The following is a 23,644-nucleotide window of genomic DNA, read 5'->3' on the forward strand; positions in this document are numbered from 1 at the left end:
GACCTCCAAGGTCCCTTCTGACTCGGTCATTCTGTTAAAGGAGTATCTGGCTGCAGGATCTGACCTCCCATATACTACTTGGAGGACCCTGAATAGGTTAAAGAGTTGCAGTGCCTAAGTATACAACCCACGGGGTCAAGTGCAGGCACATAGCAGATAACACGCTGTGTGAATGCATAGGCGCAGGTATGCCGGTTACTACCAGAAACATGTACTGATGACGGCTTATTTTTAGCCAACGACAAAGCCAAAAAGGTGGGTTGGTTCTGTCAGTTTTAAAGTCTGATCTAGACACGGAAGAAGCAGCAGGAGCAGCAAAGAGCATGTATGTTCCCCGATGGATGAATCCTGCATTAATCTAGTAGGCAAAACCTGGATTTGTCCTGCTTCAATTCACCACAGCTTTGACAGAGCAAAATAAAATAAAGATCCCAAGAGAGAAGAGGTGGATCTAACTAAACCGGAAAGCTGGGAAAAACATGGAATTTTGCTTCCAGGCTCATCCAACAGAAATACTCAGCCTGTTGTCTGCCAACTCTGCATAAACCAGATTTGCCCCTAAGGCAACGTTAACAAAGGAAATAAAGGGATTAGAAGTTCTTTAAAGGAATGTTTTGCAACCTCCAGTTTCAGTGAAATACACTGAAGCTTTTGAGGAAAAGGTGTGTGGTAATGACAAAGATAAGTGTTGCTTTTTGTATGTGTGTTGTGACATCTACCAAAGGAGTGGAATTTGTGTTGTATTGCCACAATGGATTGGATCCAACAGATGCCTTTGGAACCTTTCCAAACTTTGGAGACTCCCCTTGTATGGACTTCAATTCCCAGAATTCTCCATAATGAGCCAGCTGGCTGTGGAATTCTGGGAATTGAACCCTCCCCCCCTCCCCTGGTTGGAAAATGTGGACTTGACTTACTTCCCGGCTTGGTTCAAAAGGCCAACCTCTGACCTCAAATTACACCTGAGCATTTCCATATTATATGAATAAACAAACATGGCTGCAGCTCTCCCCACACAAACGCACAGCATTAATTTTAATATAGATCTGTAAGACAAATTCAGACAATTGCCAAGTTCTGTATGCTTACTCTTCTTATCAGAGGGATGGCTGCCAATCCTAGCTCACCTTTTTCAAGTGTGTAAAAATTCAAAGGAAGCGGACAGGTGGGTGGAGTGTTCAAGCAGTGTTTCCTGTCAACATTAAGATACCTGGACTTCAACTCCCAGAATTCCCCAGCCAGCATCTTGTCCACGCATCTTGAATTAAAGGCCATGTATCTTAATGCATGTCGGCTGAAGAATTCTGGGAGTTGAAGTCCACGCATCTTGAATGCCAGTTGAAGAATTCTGGGAGTTGAAGTCCATGCATCTTAAAAGAATGCCAGCTGGGGAATTCTGAGAATTGAAGTCCATGTATTTTAAAGCATGTTGGCTGAAGAATTCGGCCAGTTGAAGTCCATGCATCTTAATGCCAGCTGGGGAATTTTGGGAATTGAAGTCCATGCAGCTTAAAGTTGCCGAGATTGGGAAACAGAGGTGTATAGAGTTTTGCTGAACCATTATGTCACTTACTTGGCTTTGAGTTATCATGTCCTTTGAACCAACTGTGGTTTATTCAGCAGGCTAGAATTAAACATAGTTTAGTATGATATAGAATCCAGTCAGCAGAGGAGGTGAAGAAGTCTTTGCTGTGGGCACCTCTGGAGAACCACTTTGGTTAACACCTGCATTTCTGACCCTGCTGGAGCGAGGAGATAAAAGCGAAGACGCCTCACTCCGGACTTCTCGGCAAGGAAAAGAAATTCAGGAGCCTCTCCCAGCCAGGCCTTGCGGAGGTTCGAGCACCTTTCCAGGGTTCATGAGGTTTTTGGGATCCAAGGCCACCTTGATCTGCCACATGGTGGAGAGGGCCACTTCCCCTACTTCCTCGCGCAAAAGTTGACGCTTGCCCAGGCCGATGCCATGCTCCCCCGTGCAGGTGCCACCCACTGCCAAGGCCCTCCTGGAGAAAAGTGGCAAAAGAGATCAAAATGCACATCCCAAATCTCACTTGCAAGGTACGTGAAGGAAAGGAACTGGGCATCCCCCCCCCCCTCTCATTTCTTTTCTGCTTTTGAAAATATTACATTTAGCAACAATAAAAAAGAAAAACTTTTGTAATGTTATTTTTCTCTTTCCCTTCCTCCCCCTATATCTAGATATAGATATAGGGGGAGGAAGGGATATCAAACGGGATATCTCTCCCCCTCTCTCTCCTTCTTTATCCCCCCCTCTCCCTCCCTCTCTCTCCCTCTCTTTCTCCCTCCCTTTTCTCCCTCTCTATCCCTTCCTCTCTTCTCTCTATCTCCCCTCTCTCTATCCCTCCCTCTCTATTCCCCCCTTTTCTTTATCCCTCCCTCCTCTCTCCCTTCCTCTCTATCTTTATCCTTCTCTATCCATATCTCTATCCCTATCCATATCTACATCCATCCATCCATCCATCCATCCATCCATCCTATTATTATAGCCATCATCTATCTATATATCTAATTTCTCTTCTCTCCCTTCCTTTCTCCCTTTTTGTTTCCTGCCTTCCCTTCCCTTTTTTCTCTTTTTCTTTCCCCCTCTCTCCCTCCTTCCCTCCTCCCTTCTTGAATATATTCATTCTCTTAGGAGACTATTCTTCACCCGGAAGACATTTTATGCCTAAAATCTTCAGCGGGGGGGGGGGGGGGAATGAAGGAATATCAAACGGGACTTGGAGAAAATACGCGCAAGCGGCTAAGCACTTTTGGAGGAAAGAGGACTCTGCCTCAAAAAGGTGAAAGAGAAAGAAAGGCTGCCGAGCCCACCTTAACTTCGTTGGCCTAAGAGAGGAACTGGGAGCACCTTTAAAAACGGACACACTACCAGTGGTGGGATTCAGCCAGTTCCCACCTATTCGGGAGAACCAGTTGGTAACTTTCTAAGCAGTTCGGAGAACCGGTTGTTGGAAGAAATCTTTTGTTTTTTCCCACTTTACAGGGCTAATCCTGTAAGGAAGGCAGGAAGGAAACATTCTAGTGTTATTTCTAGCCTCATCTTTGTTGCTCTGCTTACAGAAACTGCCTCTCCAGTTAACTCTTATTACCATTGTAACAACTAAGGCGAAGTGCCCATCGACCTGAGTGACATTGATTTGGCCACGCCCTCATGATCACATGACCACCGAGCCCCGCCTACCCAGCTGGTCATTAGGGCAGAGAACTGGTTGGTAAATTGTTTGAATCCCACCACTGCACACTACCCCTCCCAGGTAGGCCTGCTCAAGCAGACATGGCAGAAATTCCAGTAAGTTTCCTTTATTATAACAAAACAGAATTAGAGAACCTTGAACACTTGACAAGGTTTCTTTCTCACCACCTTAGACAAAATCAAGGGATTGGTGGAGAGGAGGAGAAGAAGAGGGGGAAGAGGAAGACTGTGGGGTTCTTTGGTGCTGTCTGAGCTTGGTCCTTTTCTTGCAGATGTTTCATGACCTAACTAGGGAACATCATCAGGTCTAGAAGGGAGAAGGATTTGTGGAGAGGAGGAGGAGGACTACGACTGTGGGGGTTCTTGGTGTTCTCTGAGCTTGGTCCTTTTCTTGCAGACGTTCTTGCATTCTGAGTTTCCCACTCTTCTCCCTTTCTCCAGATTGGAGAATCAAAGCCCACTCCCAAGATTTTTTTTCTAAATTCCTTGTGCCTTCTCCCAACATGGACTGGAAGTGCTATCCCTGTCCACAAGGCCTTGAAGGCTCCTTTTCTGTTGTCCAGCCTGTGTGGGCAAGGGCTCTTTCGTCCACCCCACAAAAGGATACTCCCTCCCCACCCCAGCCTACCTGCCCAGTCGTTTGGCAAACTCCGCCACCTTCTCCTTTTCTTCAACGTCTTCAGGATCAAGAACCAGCAGGCAATGGAAGTTGCCGTCCCCAACATGGCCGACAAGGGGACCTAGAGACATGAAAGGGACAACATCCCTCGTTTCGACCTTCTCTAACATACTCTTTGGGACTACAGCCCCCATCATTTTGCAAATCAAAGAGGACGCCCTTCTCATCTGGAAGACACCCAAGCACTCATTCTACCAGACTAGAACTTGGCCAACTGATCTAAGATTTCAGGTAGTCTTCGAGTTACAACCACAATGAAGCCTGCCTAATATGGCCTTAAGTTGTAAAAGCCATAAAACTGACTTTAACCAGGTTTTTTATGTGGCAGCTGGGGAATTCTGGGAGTTGAAGTCCGTCAGGCTTAATGTAGCCAAGGTTGGAGACTTCTGGACTAATCCACCTTCCAACTGAAGCTCTCACTGGCCAGGATGAAGTAGTTGTGTGATCGTGTGATCCCAGCCAGGTTTAGCCACAATACCATCTTATTTATTTGGAGAAAACCTGTTAAGGTGCAACTGACTTTCGCTTAACCTGGCTTTAGAGCGGAGTACGTTGTGCAAACCCAGATTCTGTTAATTATTTCTAAAATGACACCAATTGAGAATGACTTCTATGCAGCCGAGAGGAATACGGTTTGTTTCAAGCTTGCCTTTGTTTAACTCTGGCCCCCTTTATGACGTGTAGACTTCAACACCCAGAATTCCTGGCTGGCTCATGAATTCTGGAAGTTGAAGTTCACAAGTCATAAAAGGGCCATCGTTCCCCAACCCTGATTTAAGCGAATGAAAGGTAATTTTCTTTAGAATGTTTTTCAAAGGAGTTGCAGTTCTCCTGAGTTGGAGAGCTTTATGGTTGAAACATCTGTTAAGAATTCTGCCTGTCACTACATAAATGTCTGCCTAGCTGTTTGTCATCTCTCTAGATTCTCACATTCCCAAGGAGGTGTTTCAAGAGGAATTTCTCCCAGTGGTTTTTTAGAATTCAGAGATGCAAGCCGCCAGGATGGTTCCAAAAGTGGAAAAATACCTGAAAACAGCAGCTCAGCAGAAGTCTTAGTTTCCTTCAGCTCAATGTAGACTATTATTGGACAAGTATTTAAATGATTAACAATCAAGATCAAGGGATGTACCAATACCATTCTATAAAGCCTTAATAATACTACACTTAGAATCCTGCATCCAGTTTTGGTCATCACACTATAAAAAAGATGTTGAGACTCTAGAAAGAGTGCAGAGAAGAGCAACCAGGATGATTAGGGGGCTGGAGGCTAAAACATACAATGAACAGTTGCAAGAACTGGGGCTGGCTAATCTAGTGAAGAGAATTAGAAGAGAAGACAGGAGAGCATCTTCCAATATTTGAGGGGCTGCCACAGAAAGGAAGAAGGTCAAGCTGTTTTCCAAAGCACCTGAAGGCCAGACAAGGAACAATGGATGGAAGCTGATCAAGGAGAGATTCAACCTGGAAATAAGGATAAATTTCCTGACCCATGGAACAGAAGTTACCTTCAGAGGTTGTGGGAGCTGAATCATTGGAGGCTTTCAAGAATAGACTGGACTGCCACTGGTGAGAAACTTTTAACTGGGTGGAATTCTGATGTCATTTCCAGTATTGGGATTCCATAGCAATGTGCCAACATGTCTGTCTTATTAAATTGGAACTTTAAGGATAGTTTTGCCTTGGTCTCTGATTTAATTCTGCATGATATTTGGAACGCTGACACCAAAGACTCCCATACCGCAACCTTCGTTTCATGTGTTGTGATGCATTTACAAAAGGGACAGCACAATGTCCCTCTCATCATTCGGATGAAAGCACTCCATCCCATGGGTCTGGCATTGGCCCCACAATTTGTGGGGATGAGGGACTGGCCAATTTCCTCATCTCCTGGGCTGGACCACCGAACAGCCTCATGACTAAGGTGTCCAACCATGTGCAGCTCACCTGTAAGGTTGGAGTCCAGCAAATCTTTCTTGGTTTCTAGCAGGACCTCAGGAAGGCGCGAGAGGGGGACACACACATCTGTGGAGTAGCCCTGGGGAAAGGGGGGAAGGGTAAAAGGTTGCATTAGAGCGGTGTTTCTGCGCCTCAGCCACATGAAGGTGCTTGGACGTCAACTCCCAGAATTCCTGAGAACCGTGCTGTGGCTGGGGAATTCTGGCAGTTGACACACATTTTCCAGTGGATGAGGTTATAATAATAACAGATTAATAACAGATTAACAGAATTGGAAGTGAACTTGGAGGCCATCTAGTCCAACCCCCTGCCCAAGCAGGAGACCCTACACCATTTCTGACAGAGGGCAGTCCAGTCTTTTCTTGAAAGCCTCCAGTGATGAAGCTCCCATGACTTCCGAAGGCAACTTCTGTTCCATCGGTTGATTGCTCTCACTGTCAGAAAATGCCTCCTTATTTCTAGGTTGAAAATCTCTTTGATCAGTTTCCATCCGTTATTCCTTGTCTGGCCTTCGGGTGCTTTGGAAAACAGCTTGACTCTCCTCCTCTCTGTGGCAGCCCCTCAAATATGGGAAGACTTCTAACCTCTCTCCCCTGGTCCTTCTCTTCACTAGACTAGCCATGCCCGGCTCCTGCTACCATTCTTCATGTTTTAGCCTCCAGGCTTTTGATGATTTTAGATAGATTCAGATTAACAGAGTTGGAAGGGACCTTGTAGGTCATCTAGTCCAACCCCCTGCCCAAGCAGACCCTATGCTATTTCTGACAGAAGGCAGTCTAATCTCTTCTTGAAAGCCTCCAGTGATGAAGCCCCCATAACTTCTGAAGGCAACTCCTTAAATATTGGAAGATGCTCTCCTGTCTCCCCTGGTCCTTCACTTCACTAGACCAACCATGCCCAGTTCCTGCAACAATTCATCGTGTTTTTGCCTCCCCTAATCACCCTGGTTGCTCTTCTCTGCACTCTTTCTAGAGTCTCCATATCTTTTTTTATAGTGTGGTGACCCAAACTGGATGCAGTACTCTAGGTGTGGTCTTACTAAGGCTTTAAAGAGTGGTATTAATGTCTCTTGATCTTGATTGTATCCCCCTGTTAAGGCAATTTAGTACTGCATTGGCTTTTTTGGCTGTCACTGCACACTGCTTGCTCATATTTAGCTGGTTGTCCACTAAGCCTCCAAGATCCCTCCCCCAGTCACTGCTATTAAGCCTGGTTTCACCCAATCTATAAGTGTCCTTTTGGTTTTTCTTGCCTAAGTGTACGGTTCAGAAACACTGCTATAGACTCACATCATTCATTAGTTATGAAACTCAGAACTGGGATTATGGAAAGTACAGGGCAAGGAGATCACTCTAGATCGTATTGTATTGTATTGTATTTATTTGTCTTGTATGCCGCCCACTCCCCAAGGACTCCGGGCGGCTTACAATAGACAAGGGAAGGGGAAAACTGGACAAAGACAACACTTTAAAACAAAAACTGCAACATTCACAATTTCCGTGGGGCTGGATGTTTCACAAGCCCCCCGGCCTGCTGGAGCAGCCAGGACTTGGTGGCTTTGCGGAAGGCCGGGAGGGTAATAAGGGTCCGGATCTCGACGGGGAGATCATTCCAGAGGGCTGGAGCTGCAACAGAGAAGGCTCTCCCCCAGGGGATCGCCAGCCGACATTGGCTAGCGGATGGAATCCGGAGGAGACCTAACCTGTGAGATCTAATAGGTCTATGGGATCGCTCAGAAAAGTGAGTCAAACTGCAAAGTAGGGGGGACTGTTCTTTCAAGATAACCTGGCTGCCCTCCAGCTCACCTTTTTGCCAGGACGAAGAGCCAAAGCTGCGTACCAAGCATCGTGTCGAGCTGCCCAAAGCCGTCCACGGGACTCCGGCTCCCGGGCCCACGCAAAGTCCGAGCCTCCATTGGACTGCACAATCGCCTCTGCAGAGGGAGACTTGCATGAAACCCCACTTCTGCCACCAAAACAGTCTGGTCCGATGGATTTGGGTTTATAGGGCGATGCCACCCTGATCTACTGTATCCTACAGGTAGTCCTTGACGTACAGCCATTTCATTTTGTGCCCGTTCAAAGCTACAACGGCACTGAAAAAAGTGACCTGTGACCTTTATGACAGTGATGGCCACTTGCAGTATGGTCACATGATCGAAATTTGGACGCTAGGTAAATGGTATATAATAGGGGTGTCCAAACTTGAGAACTTTAAGACTTGTGGACTTCAACTCCCAGAATTCCCCAGCCAGCCTTCTGGGAGTTGAAGTCCACCACTCCATGCTGGGGAGGTCCATGCTGGCTGGGGAATTCTGGGACTTGAAGTCCACAAGTCTTAAAAGTTCCCAGGTTTGGACACCCCTGCTATATAGGATCTCCTACTTGAGCAGGGGGTTGGACTAGAAGACCTCCAAGGTCCCTTCTATCTCTTGTTTTGAATGATTGATTCCGAACTGCGGTTGTTAAGCGAAGTTGACTTCTCCCTTTGACTTTGCTTGTCAGAGGTCATAAAAGGTGGGTTTTATGACTCATATTTACAACAATTATGACATGCGCAGGATCATTTGATCACCTTTTATGAGCAGTCAGGCAGAAAGTGAGATTCACTTAATAATTAAGCTACTAACTTCAACAACTGCAGTGATTTAATCCATCATTCAGAAGAAAGCTGGAAGGGACCTTGGAGGTCTTCTAGTCCAGCCCCCGGCTCAAGCAGGAGACTCTAGACCAATGGTCTCCAACCTTGGCAACTTTAAGACCTGTGGACTTCAATTCCCAGAGTTCCTCAGCCAGCTTTGCTGGCCTAGACCATCCCAGGCAAGTCTTCTTAAACACCTCCAGGGATGGAGCTCCCAAACTTCCAAAGGCGACTGGTTAGTTAGTCCCACTGTCAGGATTGTTAATTAACTTTTAGTTCATCGTTTTCACTGCTAGGATTCACTTAACAACGGTGGCAAGAAAGATCCTAAAATGGGATAAAATATTCACTTACTATCTGTCTTGCTTAGCAACAGAAGGCTCAATTGAGGCCGTAAGTCAAGGACTACATATACAGGACTACCTATGAGTGGTGTGGTGGCCAAGAGGGGGAGCTCTCATCTCACAATCAAGAGGCTATGAGTTCGATCCTGGGTAGAGGCAGATATTTCTCTCTCTGGGCATGATGAGAGTATTTCTGCTGAATATAACTCCACGTCGGTGACAGGACGGGCATCCGGCCAGTAAACACTCAGCTCCATTCAGTTGCCCAGACTCCAGCCTTCAAGGGATTTTGTGGTCGTTAAAAGAAGATGATATACAGGACTGTTGTGGCCCAGCAGGAGCCGTTGGAGCTGCCACCAGACTCCGACAGCGAGGGGCCCTCTGAGTCGGCTCTGGAAGATGTGGAGGACCCTGGACAGGGTTCCGACTCCGAGCAGGGCGCAGAGAGGCTGGTTGGCCACCAGGAGGCACCTGAGCTTTGGATCAGTGGGGAGGAGACAAAGGAGAGTGAGCCGGACGCCAGCAGTGAGTTGTTCCTGGATGCACGCCATCGATGCACTAGGCGTCAGGAACAGTTGCGCAGTTATAGGAGGTAACTGCACTCAGCTGGTGGTCATTAGGCTCCTCTCCAGACTATAAGAGGACTGCTTGTGCACACGCCCCTCTTGCAGAAGTCAACACAGGAACGAATGTTGGAGAACATTTTTTGTAAGCTTGGGAGGCTGGATTGCTGCCCAGCTTGTCTGTGCCCGTTTGCTGCCAAGGACCTGTCGGTCTGTTAATTAAATGCTGTAACTTATCTTTGGCTCAGAGTTTGTGTTGGTGTGGGACGAGAGGGGTCAGAACACAGGACTATCTATGGGTCCATGCATTGCCCAGCCCTACATAGAGGTGAATTCAGCCACATCGCTAAGCCTACCCAACCAAAGAGGAGAATTTCATGCATTGTGCAAACCAAGTCATGGTCCAGCCATATGCCCCCACTCCCACCCCGGTCCCGATACGTGGGACGTACCTGTGGCTCCTACTTGCTCCTCCACACTCTGCTGAGTGCCATGGAACTCCAGGAAGAGGGTGGGCAGTTCTGCATAGCTCAGGCCACTGTAGCGGTTACAGGCACCCATCATCACCTCATCCAGGAACTCTGCGGAAGAAGAAAGTCCCAGCCAACCTGGGCTACAAGGCAGTTTTTGAACTGCACGGCCTGGGTAGTCCTCGACTTACGACCGCCTCAGAGTCTGCCCATTATAGTTGCAAGTTGCAAGGGTTTTTAAGTTAGGTCACGTGACACAGACCTGGTGTTTTTATGGCAGTCATTAAGTGAGTCGGCATGGTCATTAACCACCTTGGATTACATGACTGTGGGACACGGTAAGCGGGCATGACTGCAGGCTGGTTGTGCCAAGTTTCTGAAGTGCGGTCCCTTGACAGTAGAAGGGGGTGACCGTCAGAACTTCAGGATGGGATTGTAAGGCCTTTTGGGGGGTCTCTCATAGCTGAAAGCTGGACCGTAAGGAAGGCTGAGCACCAAAGAATTAAGGCCTTTGAACTGGGATGCTGGAGAAGACTCCGGTGAGTCCCTTGGATGGACTTCCTTGGTTTCCCTCCTTTCCTTCCCTTCCTTCCTTTCCTTCCTTCCTTTCTTCCTTCCTTCCCTCCCTTCCTTCCTTTCTTCCCTTCCTTCTTTCCCTTCCTTCCTTCCTTTCTTCCCTTCCTTCCTTCCTTCCTTCCTTCCTTTTCTTCTTTCCTTCGTTCCTTTCCTTCCTTTCCTTTCTTCCTTCCTTCCTTCCTTCCTTGTGATTAGAATGCAATATTGCAGGCAAACTCTGCCGACTGCCAGCAGTTCGATTCTCGCCAGGCTCAAGGTTGACTCAGCCTCTCATCCTTCTGAGGTGGGTGAACTAAGGACCCAGATTGTTGGGGGCAAGAGGCTTAGAAAGGGCTGTAAAGCACCATGAAGCGGTAGATATGTGCTGCTGTTGCTATTCCTCTGCCTCCACCCTCCCAGTTCCCCTCCGCCATGAACAACTGGAGTCCTACTCACCAATGCGGGCAATGGGGAGCCCAGCTTGGAGAACCTGCACAGTGCTGTCCACGGCTGCTTGGATGTTGGGGAAGGCACAGATGGCCGCCACGGTGGCCTCGGGAATACCATGGAGTCTCAGTGTAGCCTGGGTGATGAACCCCAGAGTCCCCTCCGAGCCCACAAACAGCCCTGTTAGGTGGTATCCAGCAGAGCTCTTCCTGTAGAGGAAGGGAGAACCTGGTGAGCTCTGAGAACCAACCCAGCCCACCTTCCATGCATTCAGCTTTGCATTGGTGAGAGACCCCTGGCTGGGTGACCACAACTCACTCAGCTTTGCTGATCTCCAAAGGGGAAGGAGGGCTAGAGCTGATGGACGTGCATGGAAAAGGCAAGGAAAATAGCCAACCTCTTCTGCGTCCCCCTGCCAACCAAAGTGCCTCTAGTCAAGGCTAGGGTTTTCCCAGTTTCAATGTGTGGCTGTGAAAGATGGACCATAAGTGAGGCTGAGCACAAAAGAATTGAGAATGTCAGGCCGGCCTCATTCAGTCTCCAAGAAAGAAAACCCCCCAACTCCGTTTGGATAGAGATAAAGGTACTTTTACTGGATATGAAATGAAAACAGCGAAAGCGAAGCAAGATCTGAAGCAAAAAAACATGAACTTGCACACATCAAACATTTACCCAAATCCCCCCCCCGTTACCCCAACCCAATGTCCAATCTCCAACTCCCAAAGGTGTCATAGGAGGGGGGCGCATCTTCAGGTAGCCTTATTCCGTTGGTATGCAGAGACAATTAACCTTGACCAAACCCAAACACAAGCCATCAGCATGTGCAGAAGATGGCGAGAACAAAACTCCCTTTTTCGAGAATATCTCAACCAGCACTTTTCTCCTCCCAAATACCATGAGCCCCCACCCTCCCCACTCCTATGGCAGCCAAGAGCAAGCATGCAAGATAGAGGCTGACAGAGGCCTTTGAAGTCTGGTGCTGGAGAAGACTCCTGAGAGTCCCTTGGACTGCAAGGCCATCAAACTGGTCAGTCCTAGAGGAGATCAACCCTGACTGCTTTTTAGAAGGTCAGATCCTGAAGAGGAAACTCAAAGACTTTGGCCACCTGATGAGAAGGAAGAAGGACTCCCTGGAGAACAGCCTCATGCTGGGAACAATGGAGGGCAAAAGAAGAAGGGGACATCAACTTTTGACGGCAAACCTTTCCATTGATTAATTATTCTCACTATCATGAAATTGAGGCCTTTGAGCTCTGGTGCTGGAGAAGACTCCTGTGAGTCCCTTGGACTGCAAGCCCATCCAATCGGTCAGTCCTAGAGGAGATCAACCCTGACTGCTCTTTAGGAGGCCAGATCCTGAAGAGGAAACTCAATGGCCACCTAAGGAGAAGGAGGAAGGATTCCCTGGAGAAGATCATCATGCTGGGAACGATAGAGGGCAAAGCATCTCTGAGGGGCACCACAGAAGGGGCACCTTTGGAAGACGAGAGCACAAGCTCACCAGAAGACCTCAGCCTTCAGCGTCCCCTGCCTGTCCCCCCCCCAGCTGTGACCCAAGGGGGAAAGAAAGAGGGAAAGGAGGGGATACCTGGGCCGCCGATTCTGCCCGGCTGTGTACAGGACTCTCCCATCTGGCAGGACCACCTGTAAGTTGAGGACATTCTGGCGCATGGTGCCATAGCGCACCGCATTCGTCCCGGAGGCTGCAGTGGCCACCATGCCACAGAGCGAGGCATCGGCCCCGGGGTCTGAGGAGGAAGGGAACAGCAAAGTGAGAAAGAACCTAAGCCCCTCACCCACCGACCATCAACTGCAGGAGCCTTACGCCAATTCTTGGGTCAAGATCAAGGGAGGTATCAAGACCACTCTATAAAGCCTTAGTAAAACTACACCTAGAGTACTGCATCCAGTTTTGGTCACCACACTGTAAAGAAGATGTTGATACTCTAGAAAGAGAGAAGAGAAGAGCAACCAAGGTGATGAGGGGACTGGAGGCTAAAACATAAGATGAATGGTTGCAGGAACTGGGCCTGGCTAGTCTAGGGAAGAGAAGGACCCGGGGAGACAGGAGAGCATCTTCCAATACTTGAGGGGCTACCACAGAGAGGAGGGGTCAAGCTATTCTCCAAAGCACCCAAAGGCCAGACAAGGAATAACGGATGGAAACTGACCAAGGAGAGATTTAAGAATCAACCAATGGAACAGAAGTTGCCTAAAGAAGTTGCGGGAGCTTCATCCCTGGAAACTTTCAAGAAGAGACTGGACTGCCATCTGTCAGAAATGGTGTAGGGTCTCCTGCTTGGGTGGGGGGTTGGACTAGATGACCTCCACGGTCCCTTCCAACTCTGTTATTTTATATTAAATGAAACAGGAGTTCCTTTCAGAGGTTTTGGGAGCTTCATCATTGGAAGCTTTCAAGAAGAGACTGGATAGCCATTTGTTAGAAATGGTGTCGGGCCTCCTGCTTGGGCAGGGGGTTGGACTAGATGACCTCCAAGGTCCCTTCCAACTCTTATGAATCTAAAATCTAGACCCTTCCCCCAGGGGCCCTGCCTGAGCCTCAGCTGGAGCACCTCGACAGGAACACTGACACAACCCCTCCCAACCTTGCTGGGGGAAGCCCCCCCAAACCTTGACCCACTGACGCCTCCCCTCCACCTGTCTCCAAGTTGCCGTACCGACAGGGAACCACAGGCCGTTCCCACGCAAGTATTTGTTCAGCGCCTTCCGCGTCACTCCTGCCTCGACAGCGACCGTGAAATCTTCAGGGTTAAGCTCAGAAATTTGGTCCATTTTCGTCAGGTTGACACACACACCTCCCTGGGGGGGGGGGGGGGGGAAGCACAGGCAGAGTTCACACAACTCCAAGACCCAAATTACAAAGATGCAGCAACAGCAATAACCCTTAGACTTGTAAACTAGCCCTATAGCACTTCACAGCACTGTATATGGGAATAATGTCAGCCTTATTTGCATATTTCCTCCCACAACCTGGGTCCTCATTTTACCGCCCTCAGAAGGGTGGAAAGTGGAGTCAACCTTGAGCCGGTCAGGATCGAACTGCTGGCAGTCGGCAGAATTAGCCTGCAATGCTCCCTTCTAGGCATCGCACCACCAGGGTTCCTATCACTTCCATACAGGTAAAGTTTCTTAAAATGAAACCTCCTGCCTGAGCTGGGGGTTTGGACTAGAAGACCTCTAAGGTCCCTTCCATAGACTCCGTTATTCTCTTAACGCTCCTACAGATTCCTATTCTAGGCTGCAGCCATGAAATCTCCTGGTCATGTGGACAGACTGGGCAGCCACTTGTCTGAAATGGTCTGTGATAGCAAAACCTGTGGCACGCGTGCCAGAGATGGCATGCAGAGCCCTGTCTGTGGACATGTGTGCCATTCTCAGCTGCTCTTCTGGTTTCCAATGCGCTGGCTAGATGGTCTTTGCAGGTTCCGGAGTGCCAGAAAATGGCCTGAAAATGGCCCAGAAAATGGCCTGAAAATGCCCCCCAAATGCCCCAAAGCAGGCCATTTGGGGCCATTATTTGGGCCAAAAACAGCCCCCCAAACAGCCAAGTCTTTGGGTCTCCAGCACTCCGGCACACAACTTCCAGTTTGGGCATGGTGCCAAAAAGTTCACCATCCCTGGTCTAAGTTCTCCTCTTGAGCAGGGGGTTGGACTAGAAGACCTCCAAGGGCCCTTCCAGCTCCATTTTGAATTAAAATTGGGTTGCTCCCAGCTGACCAACCAAAGCTCAGAAGGTCCCACCAACCAACACTGGGGAAAAAAATCCACCCTGATTTAAATGTAGACCAAGTAGATTTAGCAGACCCAGGCCCAGCGGTCCAGCAGAATTAGAGCAACCTCCAGTTAAGACTCCGGCCAGATCCCAAGCAGGATTAAGCCTCTGCAGCAGTGGCGGGTTCCAGATCCCGTTCCAACCGGTACAGTTGGAACAGGCCCGGCATCGTCCACATGGGGGCGTGCATGCGTCTTACCGCTTCCGTGAGCCTCTGTGACACTGCAGCTGCTCAGCGGAGCATCGCACAGGCGCTGTGTGCGTGTGCATGGAAGCGCTGAAGACTTAAAAGACCGGTAAGGAGCTCAGGCAGATAGGTGAGCCCTGCGGAGCACCGTACCAGAACGGTATCCAGTGCTCTGGGCAGGCTCCGGTACACCCGTACTGGGGCATACCTCCTGCAACCCACCACTGCTCTGCAGGGACCAGGCCAGCCTCTGCTCTGGCCGCAGATCCTCTGGTTCTTACCTGTATGGCAGTGACGCCGCCTTCCAGCCCTGTGCCCGTCCCGAAGGGGATGACTGGAACCCCTCGGTCGTAGCACGTCGCTGCCAGCAAGCTGACTTGCTCCACACTCTGGGGCCAGACGACAGCATCCGGGGGGCAGTTCCTAGAGGGAGGGACATAGCAAGCTTCCATTATGGGAGTCCTCGACTTATGACCATATCTGAGGCCAACATTTCTGTTGTCAAGTGAGACGTTTGTGAAGTGAGTTTTACGCCATTTTACAACTTCTCTTGCTTCTCTTGTTAAGTGAATCACTTTCAGTTGTTAAGTTAGTAACACGGTTGTTAAGTGAATCTGGCTTTCCCGTGGACTTTGCTTGTCAGAAGGTTGCAAAAGGGGTTCCTGTGACACCCCCTACCCCCAGGACACAGCAGCCGTCATAAATATGAGTCAGTGGCCAAGCGTCTGAATTTTGATCACCTGACTATGGAAATGCTGCAACAGTTGTAAGTGTGAAAAGCCATCCTAAGTCACTTTTTTCAGTGCCGTCGTAACTTGGAACCGTCACTAAATGAACTGTTGTAAGTCAAAGACTACAATCATTTCACTATGGAAGGTGGGAAGGCTGAGTCAACCTTGTGCCTGGTGAGATTCGAACTGCCAAATTGCAGGCAGCTGGCATGCAGCAGAAGTAGCCTGCCGTACTGCGCACTAACCACTGTGCCACCGTAGCACAAATATAGCCCCAAATTATTTCAAACGTCTGGGGTTTCCCATTTTCTCAACATCCACGGAGGACCAAGCAGGAGACAACAGATCTATGACTATGATCTATGACTTACTACTTTGTTGTGTGCATGCACTGAGAGCTCACACGCTGCAGACAAATTGTGTGTCCAAACACACTTGGCCACTAAAGAATATTCCTATTCCAGATGAGGAGAAAGAGAGCAGAAGCTCGCAAGGAACATTGTGAGCATCTCAGAGGTCTGAAAATGTTCTGGCAGCAGGGGCATTTCCTGGCCTCCCGATGGAGAAGACATACCTGTGCATAGACTCGTCCTGCCCATGTTGCTCACGGACAACGGTGGCTGTGGACACATTGGGCCCTCCCACAATCGCTCTGAGGGAATTGAGGAAATCCTCTGTCAGCCACTCCTGGGGAAGGAAAAGAGGCCACATGGAGATCATGACACAAGATGGAAGCCAGAATTTGTCTGTGGCTGTCGCAAATGAAGCAGTGGCAAGTCGACATTATATTATTCCCCGTGAGCACCTCCTTCCCAGCCATGGGTTCAGCTGACCCACAAAGCCTTCATCCTTTCCTTTCTTTCTGTTTTGCACCAATTTTATCTGAGGCACTAAAACAGACCCCAACCCCAATTTTTAATTAGGAATTAAAAATTCCTAACAGGGAGGACAATTATCCAGCTTGCCTTCAAAATTGTGGGGAATCATGGGAGGATTTTAAGAAGATACTGGACAACCACTTATCTGAAATAGTACAGGTTCTCCTGCTTGACCTGGGGGCTGGATTAAACCACCTCCAAAGTCCCTCCCAGCTCTATTCTCTGTTCCACTCCACTCCATTATTCTCTATTCTATTCTTCTCTATTCTATTCTACTTTACTCTGCATTCTATTCTCTATTCTATTCTACTCTACTCTGCATTCTATTCTCTATTCTATTCCATTATTCTCTATTCTATTCTTCTCTATTCTATTCTACTTTACTCTACTCTGCATTCTATTCTCTACTCTATTCTTTTCTATTCTATTATTCCCTATTCTATTCTAAATTCTATTCTATTTTATTCTATTCTACTCTACTCTACATTCTATTCTCTATTCTATTCTTCTCTATTCTATTCTACTTTACTCTACTCTGCATTCTATTATCTTTCTATTCTATTCTTCTCTTTCTATTCTTCTCTATTCTATTCTAAATTCTATTCTATTCTACTCTGCATTCTATTCTCTATTCTATTCCATTCTTCTCTATTCTATTCTATTCTTCTCTATTCTATTCTACTTTACTCTACTCTGCATTCTATTCTCTACTCTATTCTTTTCTATTCTATTATTCCCTATTCTATTCTAAATTCTATTCTATTTTATTCTATTCTACTCTACTCTACATTCTATTCTCTATTCTATTCTTCTCTATTCTATTCTACTTTACTCTACTCTGCATTCTATTATCTTTCTATTCTATTCTTCTCTTTCTATTCTTCTCTATTCTATTCTAAATTCTATTCTATTCTACTCTGCATTCTATTCTCTATTCTATTCCATTCTTCTCTATTCTATTCTATTCTTCTCTATTCTATTCTACTTTACTCTACTCTGCATTCTATTCTCTATTCTATTCTATTCTATTCTATTCTATTATTCCCTATTCTATTCTAAATTCTACTCTATTTTATTCTATTCTACTCTGCATTCTATTCTCTATTCTATTCTTCTCTATTCTATTCTATTCTTCTCTATTCTATTCTATTCTTCTCTATTCTATTCTACTTTATTCTGCGTTCTATTCTCTATTTTATTCTAAATTCTATTCTATTCTACTCTGCATTCTATTCCATTCTTCTCTATTCTATTCCATTCTTCTCTATTCTATTCTATTCTACTTTACTCTACTCTGCATTCTATTCTCTATTCTATTCTTTTCTATTCTATTATTCCCTATTCTATTCTAAATTCTATTCTATTCTACTCTACTCTGCATTCTATTCTCTATTCTATTCTTCTCTATTCTAAATTCCATTCTATTCTATTTACTCTATTCTACTATTTCTATTCTATTCTACTCTACTCTGCATTCTGTTCTATTCTCTATTCTATTCTATTATTCTCTATTCTATTCTGAATTCTATTCTATTCTTACTCTACTCTACTATTATTTCTATTGTATTCTATTCTTACTCCACTCTATTCTGCATTATTCTTCCTGTTCCATTCCATCCCATCCCATTCTAATTACATTCTATCCTATCCCTAATTCCTATTCTATTCCGAAAGCCTCTGTCCATTGGAGCTCAACTCCTGGTGGATCTGTGGATCTCCCCTTACAATGTCCTTGGGAACCAGATGACTTTTCCCTTTCCAGGCCCTCTCTAGCGGATTCCCATTCTAATATTAACCAGGCCTGGCCCTGCGTAGCTTTAGAGGTCAGGCCACAGAAATAGCTTCAGTCCCAAATAAAACCCAGCAGCAACGCCTCTGGTCAGGATCTCTAAGGAAGGGGGGGGGGAGACTGGAGATCTAGTAGATCTCTCCTTCTGATCGGCATCAGACACCCAGTTTGCCGGGCTCAGACGGTTACAGGCTGGATCTCTTGTAGACCTACTCTTGTCTGCACTGCAGCTGTAGGCTAGATCTATTGCGAAGATCTATTGTGACACCCAAATCTGGCTGGAAAAGGAGAAAAGTGGCTTGTTGTCCCCCACAGAACCTGCCCTGCCTCATCTGAATCAATGGAGAATGTCCTCCGAAGACCCCCACATACCAAAGCTGGATTTCCCTTCCGAGGAAAAACGCCGGTCTGGAGGAACAGAGTGTGCCCCTGTGCATGTACAGAGGGCTGTCCCCTTCATCTTGCTAGCAACTTTGAGAAAGCAAAAATCGGGGCTCTCTCTATGTGGGGGCTCCCCTTCTCTTCTGGAAGCCCAACTCTTTTGGGAGCTAGTCAAAGCCTGAGTGTTCAGGAGGCTCTTTAACACCAGAGTTATTAAAAATACAATTGTTAATATATGTAGTCCTGGACTTATAGCCCCTCATTTACTGATCCTTCAAAGCACTGAAAAAAGTGATTTATGACCGATCCTCTGACTTACAACCATCCCCACAGTCACATGATCAAAATTCGGGTGCTTGGCAACTGGCATGAATTTAGGATGGTTGCAGCATCCCAGGTCTGGCAAGCAAAGTCAATGGGGGAAGCTTAACAACTATATGATTCACTTAACAACAGCAGTTGTTCCAGTGATTTGCTTAACAACCACGGCAAAAAAAAAGGTTGAAAATCAGGCATGGTTTGCTTAGCAATTACCTTGCTTACCAACCGAAATTCTGCTCACAACTGTGATTGTAAGTAGCAGACTACCTATAATTGAACGTAGTTGTGATTTATCGCATTGTGTACGTATCTACTTATTTCTGCACTGGCTTGTTGTCAACTTCCCCAAGTGACTTATACCTGAAGTGGGTTAAAAAAATCTTATAAACAAGATAAGAAAGTGGCTGGAAGAGATAACTGAACAGAGGATAGAGTTGAAGCTGGAATTGTTTAGAGTTGAAGCTGGAATTGTTTCTCCTGGGAATCTTTGATGGGAAAATGGGGGAAAAACTACAATACATAACACTACACATATTAACTGCAAGTAGAATTGTCTTAACACAGAACTGGAAACAAGCAGATACCCCACCAGACCCGATTATTTATAAGAGGAAAATCTATGAATGTGCAGAAATGGATAGACTGTCTGTTGTGGCCCAGCAGGAGCTGTTGGAGCTGCCAACAGACTCCGATAGCGAGGAACTCTAGGAGTTGGCTCTGGAAGATGTGGAGGATCCTGGACAGGGTTCAGACTCCGAGCAGGGACCAGAGAGGCTGGTTGGCCACCAGAGAGGCGCCTGAGGCATGAAGCAGTGGTGAAAGCCAAAGGGAGTGTGTTCCTGACGTCAAGCACTGGAGCAGTGGTGAAGAGGTCAGGCCCTTGAGCAGTGAGGAGGTACAGAGGGAATTGGTCCTGGATACCCGGCAGAGACGGGCGGATAAGCGCCGGCAGCATTTACGGAGACAAAGGAGATAATTGGACCCAGGTGGTTGTGATTAGGCTCCTCCCAAGAGAGTATATAAGAAGAGACTTTGGGAGGAGGCTTTTTGCAGGACTCAACTATTATACTAAAGCTGGAGAAGCTCTGGTGTGTATTTCTTATCTGTGGAAGTCTGGGTTGCTGCCAAAGTCTTGTCCGTGTGTTAATTTACTGTCAATAAATTGTATAACAGTAATCTTGTGTCGGCATGACTCACCGTACGGAGGGGGGGTCAGAACAACTGTCTATGGAAATGAAGGAGAGGGAAGAAACCGAGTATTATCAAATTTGGAATAGATGGTACTCCTGGCTTGAGAGTAAATGTAAAACCTAAGATATAAAACCTGTGGGGGTGAACCTATGGCACATGTGCCAGAGGTGTGGGCATGCGCACCATTACCAGCTGCTCTTCTGGTTTCCAGCATGCTGGTCTTCGCGGGCGCTGGAGCATTGGAAAATGGCCTGAAAATGGCCTGAAAAACAGCCAAAAACCCAGGTTGTTTTCTGGGCCACTTTTCAGGCCATTTTGGGGCTATTTTCCAGGCTAAAAACAGCCCAAAAATGGCACAGAAAACATCCTGTAAAGGGTCCTTAAAACGGCCCCAAAACAAGCCATTTGGGGGGCATTTTCTGGGCTGTTTTCAAGCCGAGTTTTTTGGCTGTTTTTTGGGCAAAAACCATCCTGAAAACGGCCAAAAAACAGGCATGGTCTTCGGCACTCAATGCCGAAAAGGTTCGCCATCACTGGTATAAACGGTAAAAGTATAATATATAGAGTGCATTTAAATAAAGATATAACTTAGGATAGTGATATATAGAATTTCTTGTAAATAGGATGGTTACAAAAGATATTGATACCGATATGGAAAGGCTGTTATAAGTGCAAAATTGTGTTTTGTGTTTTAAATGTTGGAAAATTCAATAAATACTATTTGAAAATAAATAAATAAATCTTATAAACAACTAAATAGGAACTGGGCAGAAATCCATCTGATGAAGCTTTAGGGCCATGTTTTTCAAACTTGCCTACTTTAAAATAAGCCAGACTTCAACACCCTGTGGGGTGGAGCATTCTGGGAGTTGAAGTCCACCAGTCCATGCTGGGGAAGTCCATGCTGGCTGAGGAATTTTGGGAGTTGAAGTCCACAAGTCATAAAAGGGGCTACAGTTCTCCAACCTCTGCTCTAACCCAAAGTTAACTTCAACCTCTCAACTTCCCTTACGGGACAAACGGGCGTTCCAGCCACTGGGAGCCCAAATGCACCTGGTGCAACCAGAAGTAGCAGAAAAATCCGGAAGGGGTGTGTGTGGATCAAATACGTTTTGTCCAAGAAAAGAGGCAAGCAACTGGCGTAGGTAGGTAGGCAGGCAAAAAGCTCTCATGCAGTACAACAGATTTACAAACTAACGTTCCAGCCAATGGGAGCCCAAACGCAACTGGACTTTCTTTGCAACCAGGAGGAGCAGAAAAATCCGAGGGAAAAAAATCAAGCACCTGGCTCAGGTAAGTAGGTAGGCAGGTAAACAAGCGAGCAGAAAGCTAGCAGATCAGCAGCTGACCCCTGCAAGCTTTCTCCGTGCAAGGCGGAGGCTCTCCCGTGCAAGGGGTACAGCCATCCCCCCCACAACCCTCGACCCGGGAGCTCTGGAAGCCCCCCTCCCCGAGAGGCACCGTGCCCGGCCATCCGTACCCGCCACCCGCGTACCTTAGCGGCCGCCGCAGAGAAGCGCCTGGCCGCGCAGCCCAGAGCGCGCCCCAGAGCCATGGCTGTCCGCGGGGCGGGCCGAGGGGAAGGGGCGGCAGGGAGGCGGTGCAGCCCGGCTGCGGCTTAAGGAGGACCGGGAGCCCGGAGGGGGAACCTCTGCGCGAGCCCCACGCGTTCCCTGGCCTGACTTCCTCGTGCAAAAAAAAAAAAAAGATGTTTGCAACGTGCAACCCTTGCATTGCATTGCTCAAAAGCAGCCTGGACTTTGCAAACGCTTGCAAATCTCATAAACAGAAAACTGCCTAAAAGTCCTTAGAGATTCTCCGCCCTCCAACACCCAAAGGTGTTGTTTCTGGAGGCAACTGGATTTTCTGGGTTTTCTTTTAAAGACATTTCTCCTCTTCTCCTGAGGCAGGACATAAAGTAAAGCAGGACATAAGAGAGACATGAAAGACATGAAATGAGGCAAGACAGAAAGAAGGAATAACTTTTAAGACTTGTAGAAGAACAGGAAATTTAAAATTCACACCTGCCTCGTGTTCAGCTAAAGTTCAACCAACCACAAACCCATTTTCAGAAACTTAGATGCTTTTTTGCAAGTCACTTGTGACCTCAACCTAGGAGAGGAGGCCAAGATGTTGATCTGCTTTTGCATAGTAACAGTAGTCTATAGTGTAGGAAATTATCACCCAGCCCTCTCCCAGAAAAATGCAATATCCTAGGAAATATTGAAAAGGCAGAATATTTCTCTGGATGTGAAAAGGAAGAAACATGTTTTAAAAGACAGAATAGCTCCCTGTAGCTTCCTGCCCATCCCTCCTTTGTCAATGGGCCATTAAGAAGGCCAAACTAGTCCACTTTACATAATAAAGAGTTCTCCCCTTCAGCTCCAGGGGAATGGGATTAAGGCATGATAATATTGGCCCTTTACCCAACTGCCCACATGGCATCTGAGAACTCAACCAAACCTGGATTCAAAACGCAGCATGGCCCCATGGGAGTCTGACAACCAATCAGAATACAAGCTCAAGATCAAAGGCCAGAGGGGGATCAAACCAGGGACTCAGCATCTCAGTCGGCCCTTCCCTTCTCTTTTCTCCACCAACATTGAAGCATGTGATCACGTTTTCTGTTCAGGACTCAAGCCATGTGGTCCTGTCCGCCAATAAACCATCTTTCCAAGCAGCCTCCATGTTTCCAGTGTCTTTTTCCACATTTGGAGCCAAACCCAGAAGGACATTTCTTCCAACAATAGATTATGTGACCAATTAACGCTGACATAGTACATTTACGGGTCTGACTGCTTTTGAAGAACATATAAGAACCCGCTTCTCCATAAGGAAGTTGTTCAGATGTTTAGATGTCTGCTTTAGCTATCTTGCTCTGAACCTTTGCGCAGATAAAAACTACTTCTTTTGGTTCCGAAGTCTGAGTCCCTTAATTTTCTGCAACAATCCAAGAAGCTTCTTCAGCTCTGGCTGGATGGTGGGGAATGGAAGGATTTATATTCCTTGCAGACAGCTGGTCATTGGCCTCCTTTTGGAGGCACTTGGAGGTTTACCTCTGTCCTCAGGGTCACCTGAGTAGTGCAAATGGTTCCTGCAGTCTGCAATTTTTCCTCTGGAAATTCATTCCTACTCCCACACCATGCAAAGAGTGTTCATCCCAAATTGTATGGCTAACAGTTCACAGCCAGCAAGGAAATGACTCCATCAATGGAACAACCCTACTTAAGTCAGAGAACAATGAAATTCCAGGGGCGCAATTCTAGTCAGTGTTGCTGAAGGACCACATCTGGAATACCAGGTGTTTGCAAAGTGGAGGAGAAGAAATGTTTAGCATGGCTAGTTTTTATCACCCTTGTTATTTATGGGTGCCCCTCCACTCAATATGGTCCATTAAAATTCAATAAATGCTGGGCGTTTTGCTGCCTTTTCTTTAAAGTGCCGGTTAACTTGGGTTTTCACTACTTTCCTTGCAATTGGGAGTTGGTGTTTCTCCACATTCGAT

At 47.0% G+C, this 23,644-nt stretch overlaps 1 protein-coding gene across 1 annotated transcript; it reads right to left on the reverse strand.

The window, feature by feature from the left end:
* Window positions 1–1,008: 1,008 nt before the first annotated feature.
* On the reverse strand, window positions 1,009–21,758 carry LDHD (lactate dehydrogenase D). Its single transcript, XM_032230771.1, has 11 exons — window positions 21,635–21,758; window positions 16,154–16,266; window positions 15,130–15,271; window positions 13,547–13,688; window positions 12,457–12,616; window positions 10,878–11,077; window positions 9,849–9,977; window positions 7,655–7,782; window positions 5,838–5,928; window positions 3,843–3,954; window positions 1,009–2,003 (listed from the first exon to the last, which is right to left on the reverse strand). The coding sequence occupies exons 1-11, from the start codon at window positions 21,692–21,694 to the stop codon at window positions 1,805–1,807; spliced, it is 1,476 nt and encodes a 491-aa protein (XP_032086662.1). The 5' UTR covers window positions 21,695–21,758; the 3' UTR covers window positions 1,009–1,804.
* Window positions 21,759–23,644: the final 1,886 nt, after the last annotated feature.

This window comes from Thamnophis elegans, chromosome 14 (genome assembly GCF_009769535.1).
Source record: "Thamnophis elegans isolate rThaEle1 chromosome 14, rThaEle1.pri, whole genome shotgun sequence".
NCBI classification, from domain to species: Eukaryota; Metazoa; Chordata; class Lepidosauria; order Squamata; family Colubridae; genus Thamnophis; species Thamnophis elegans.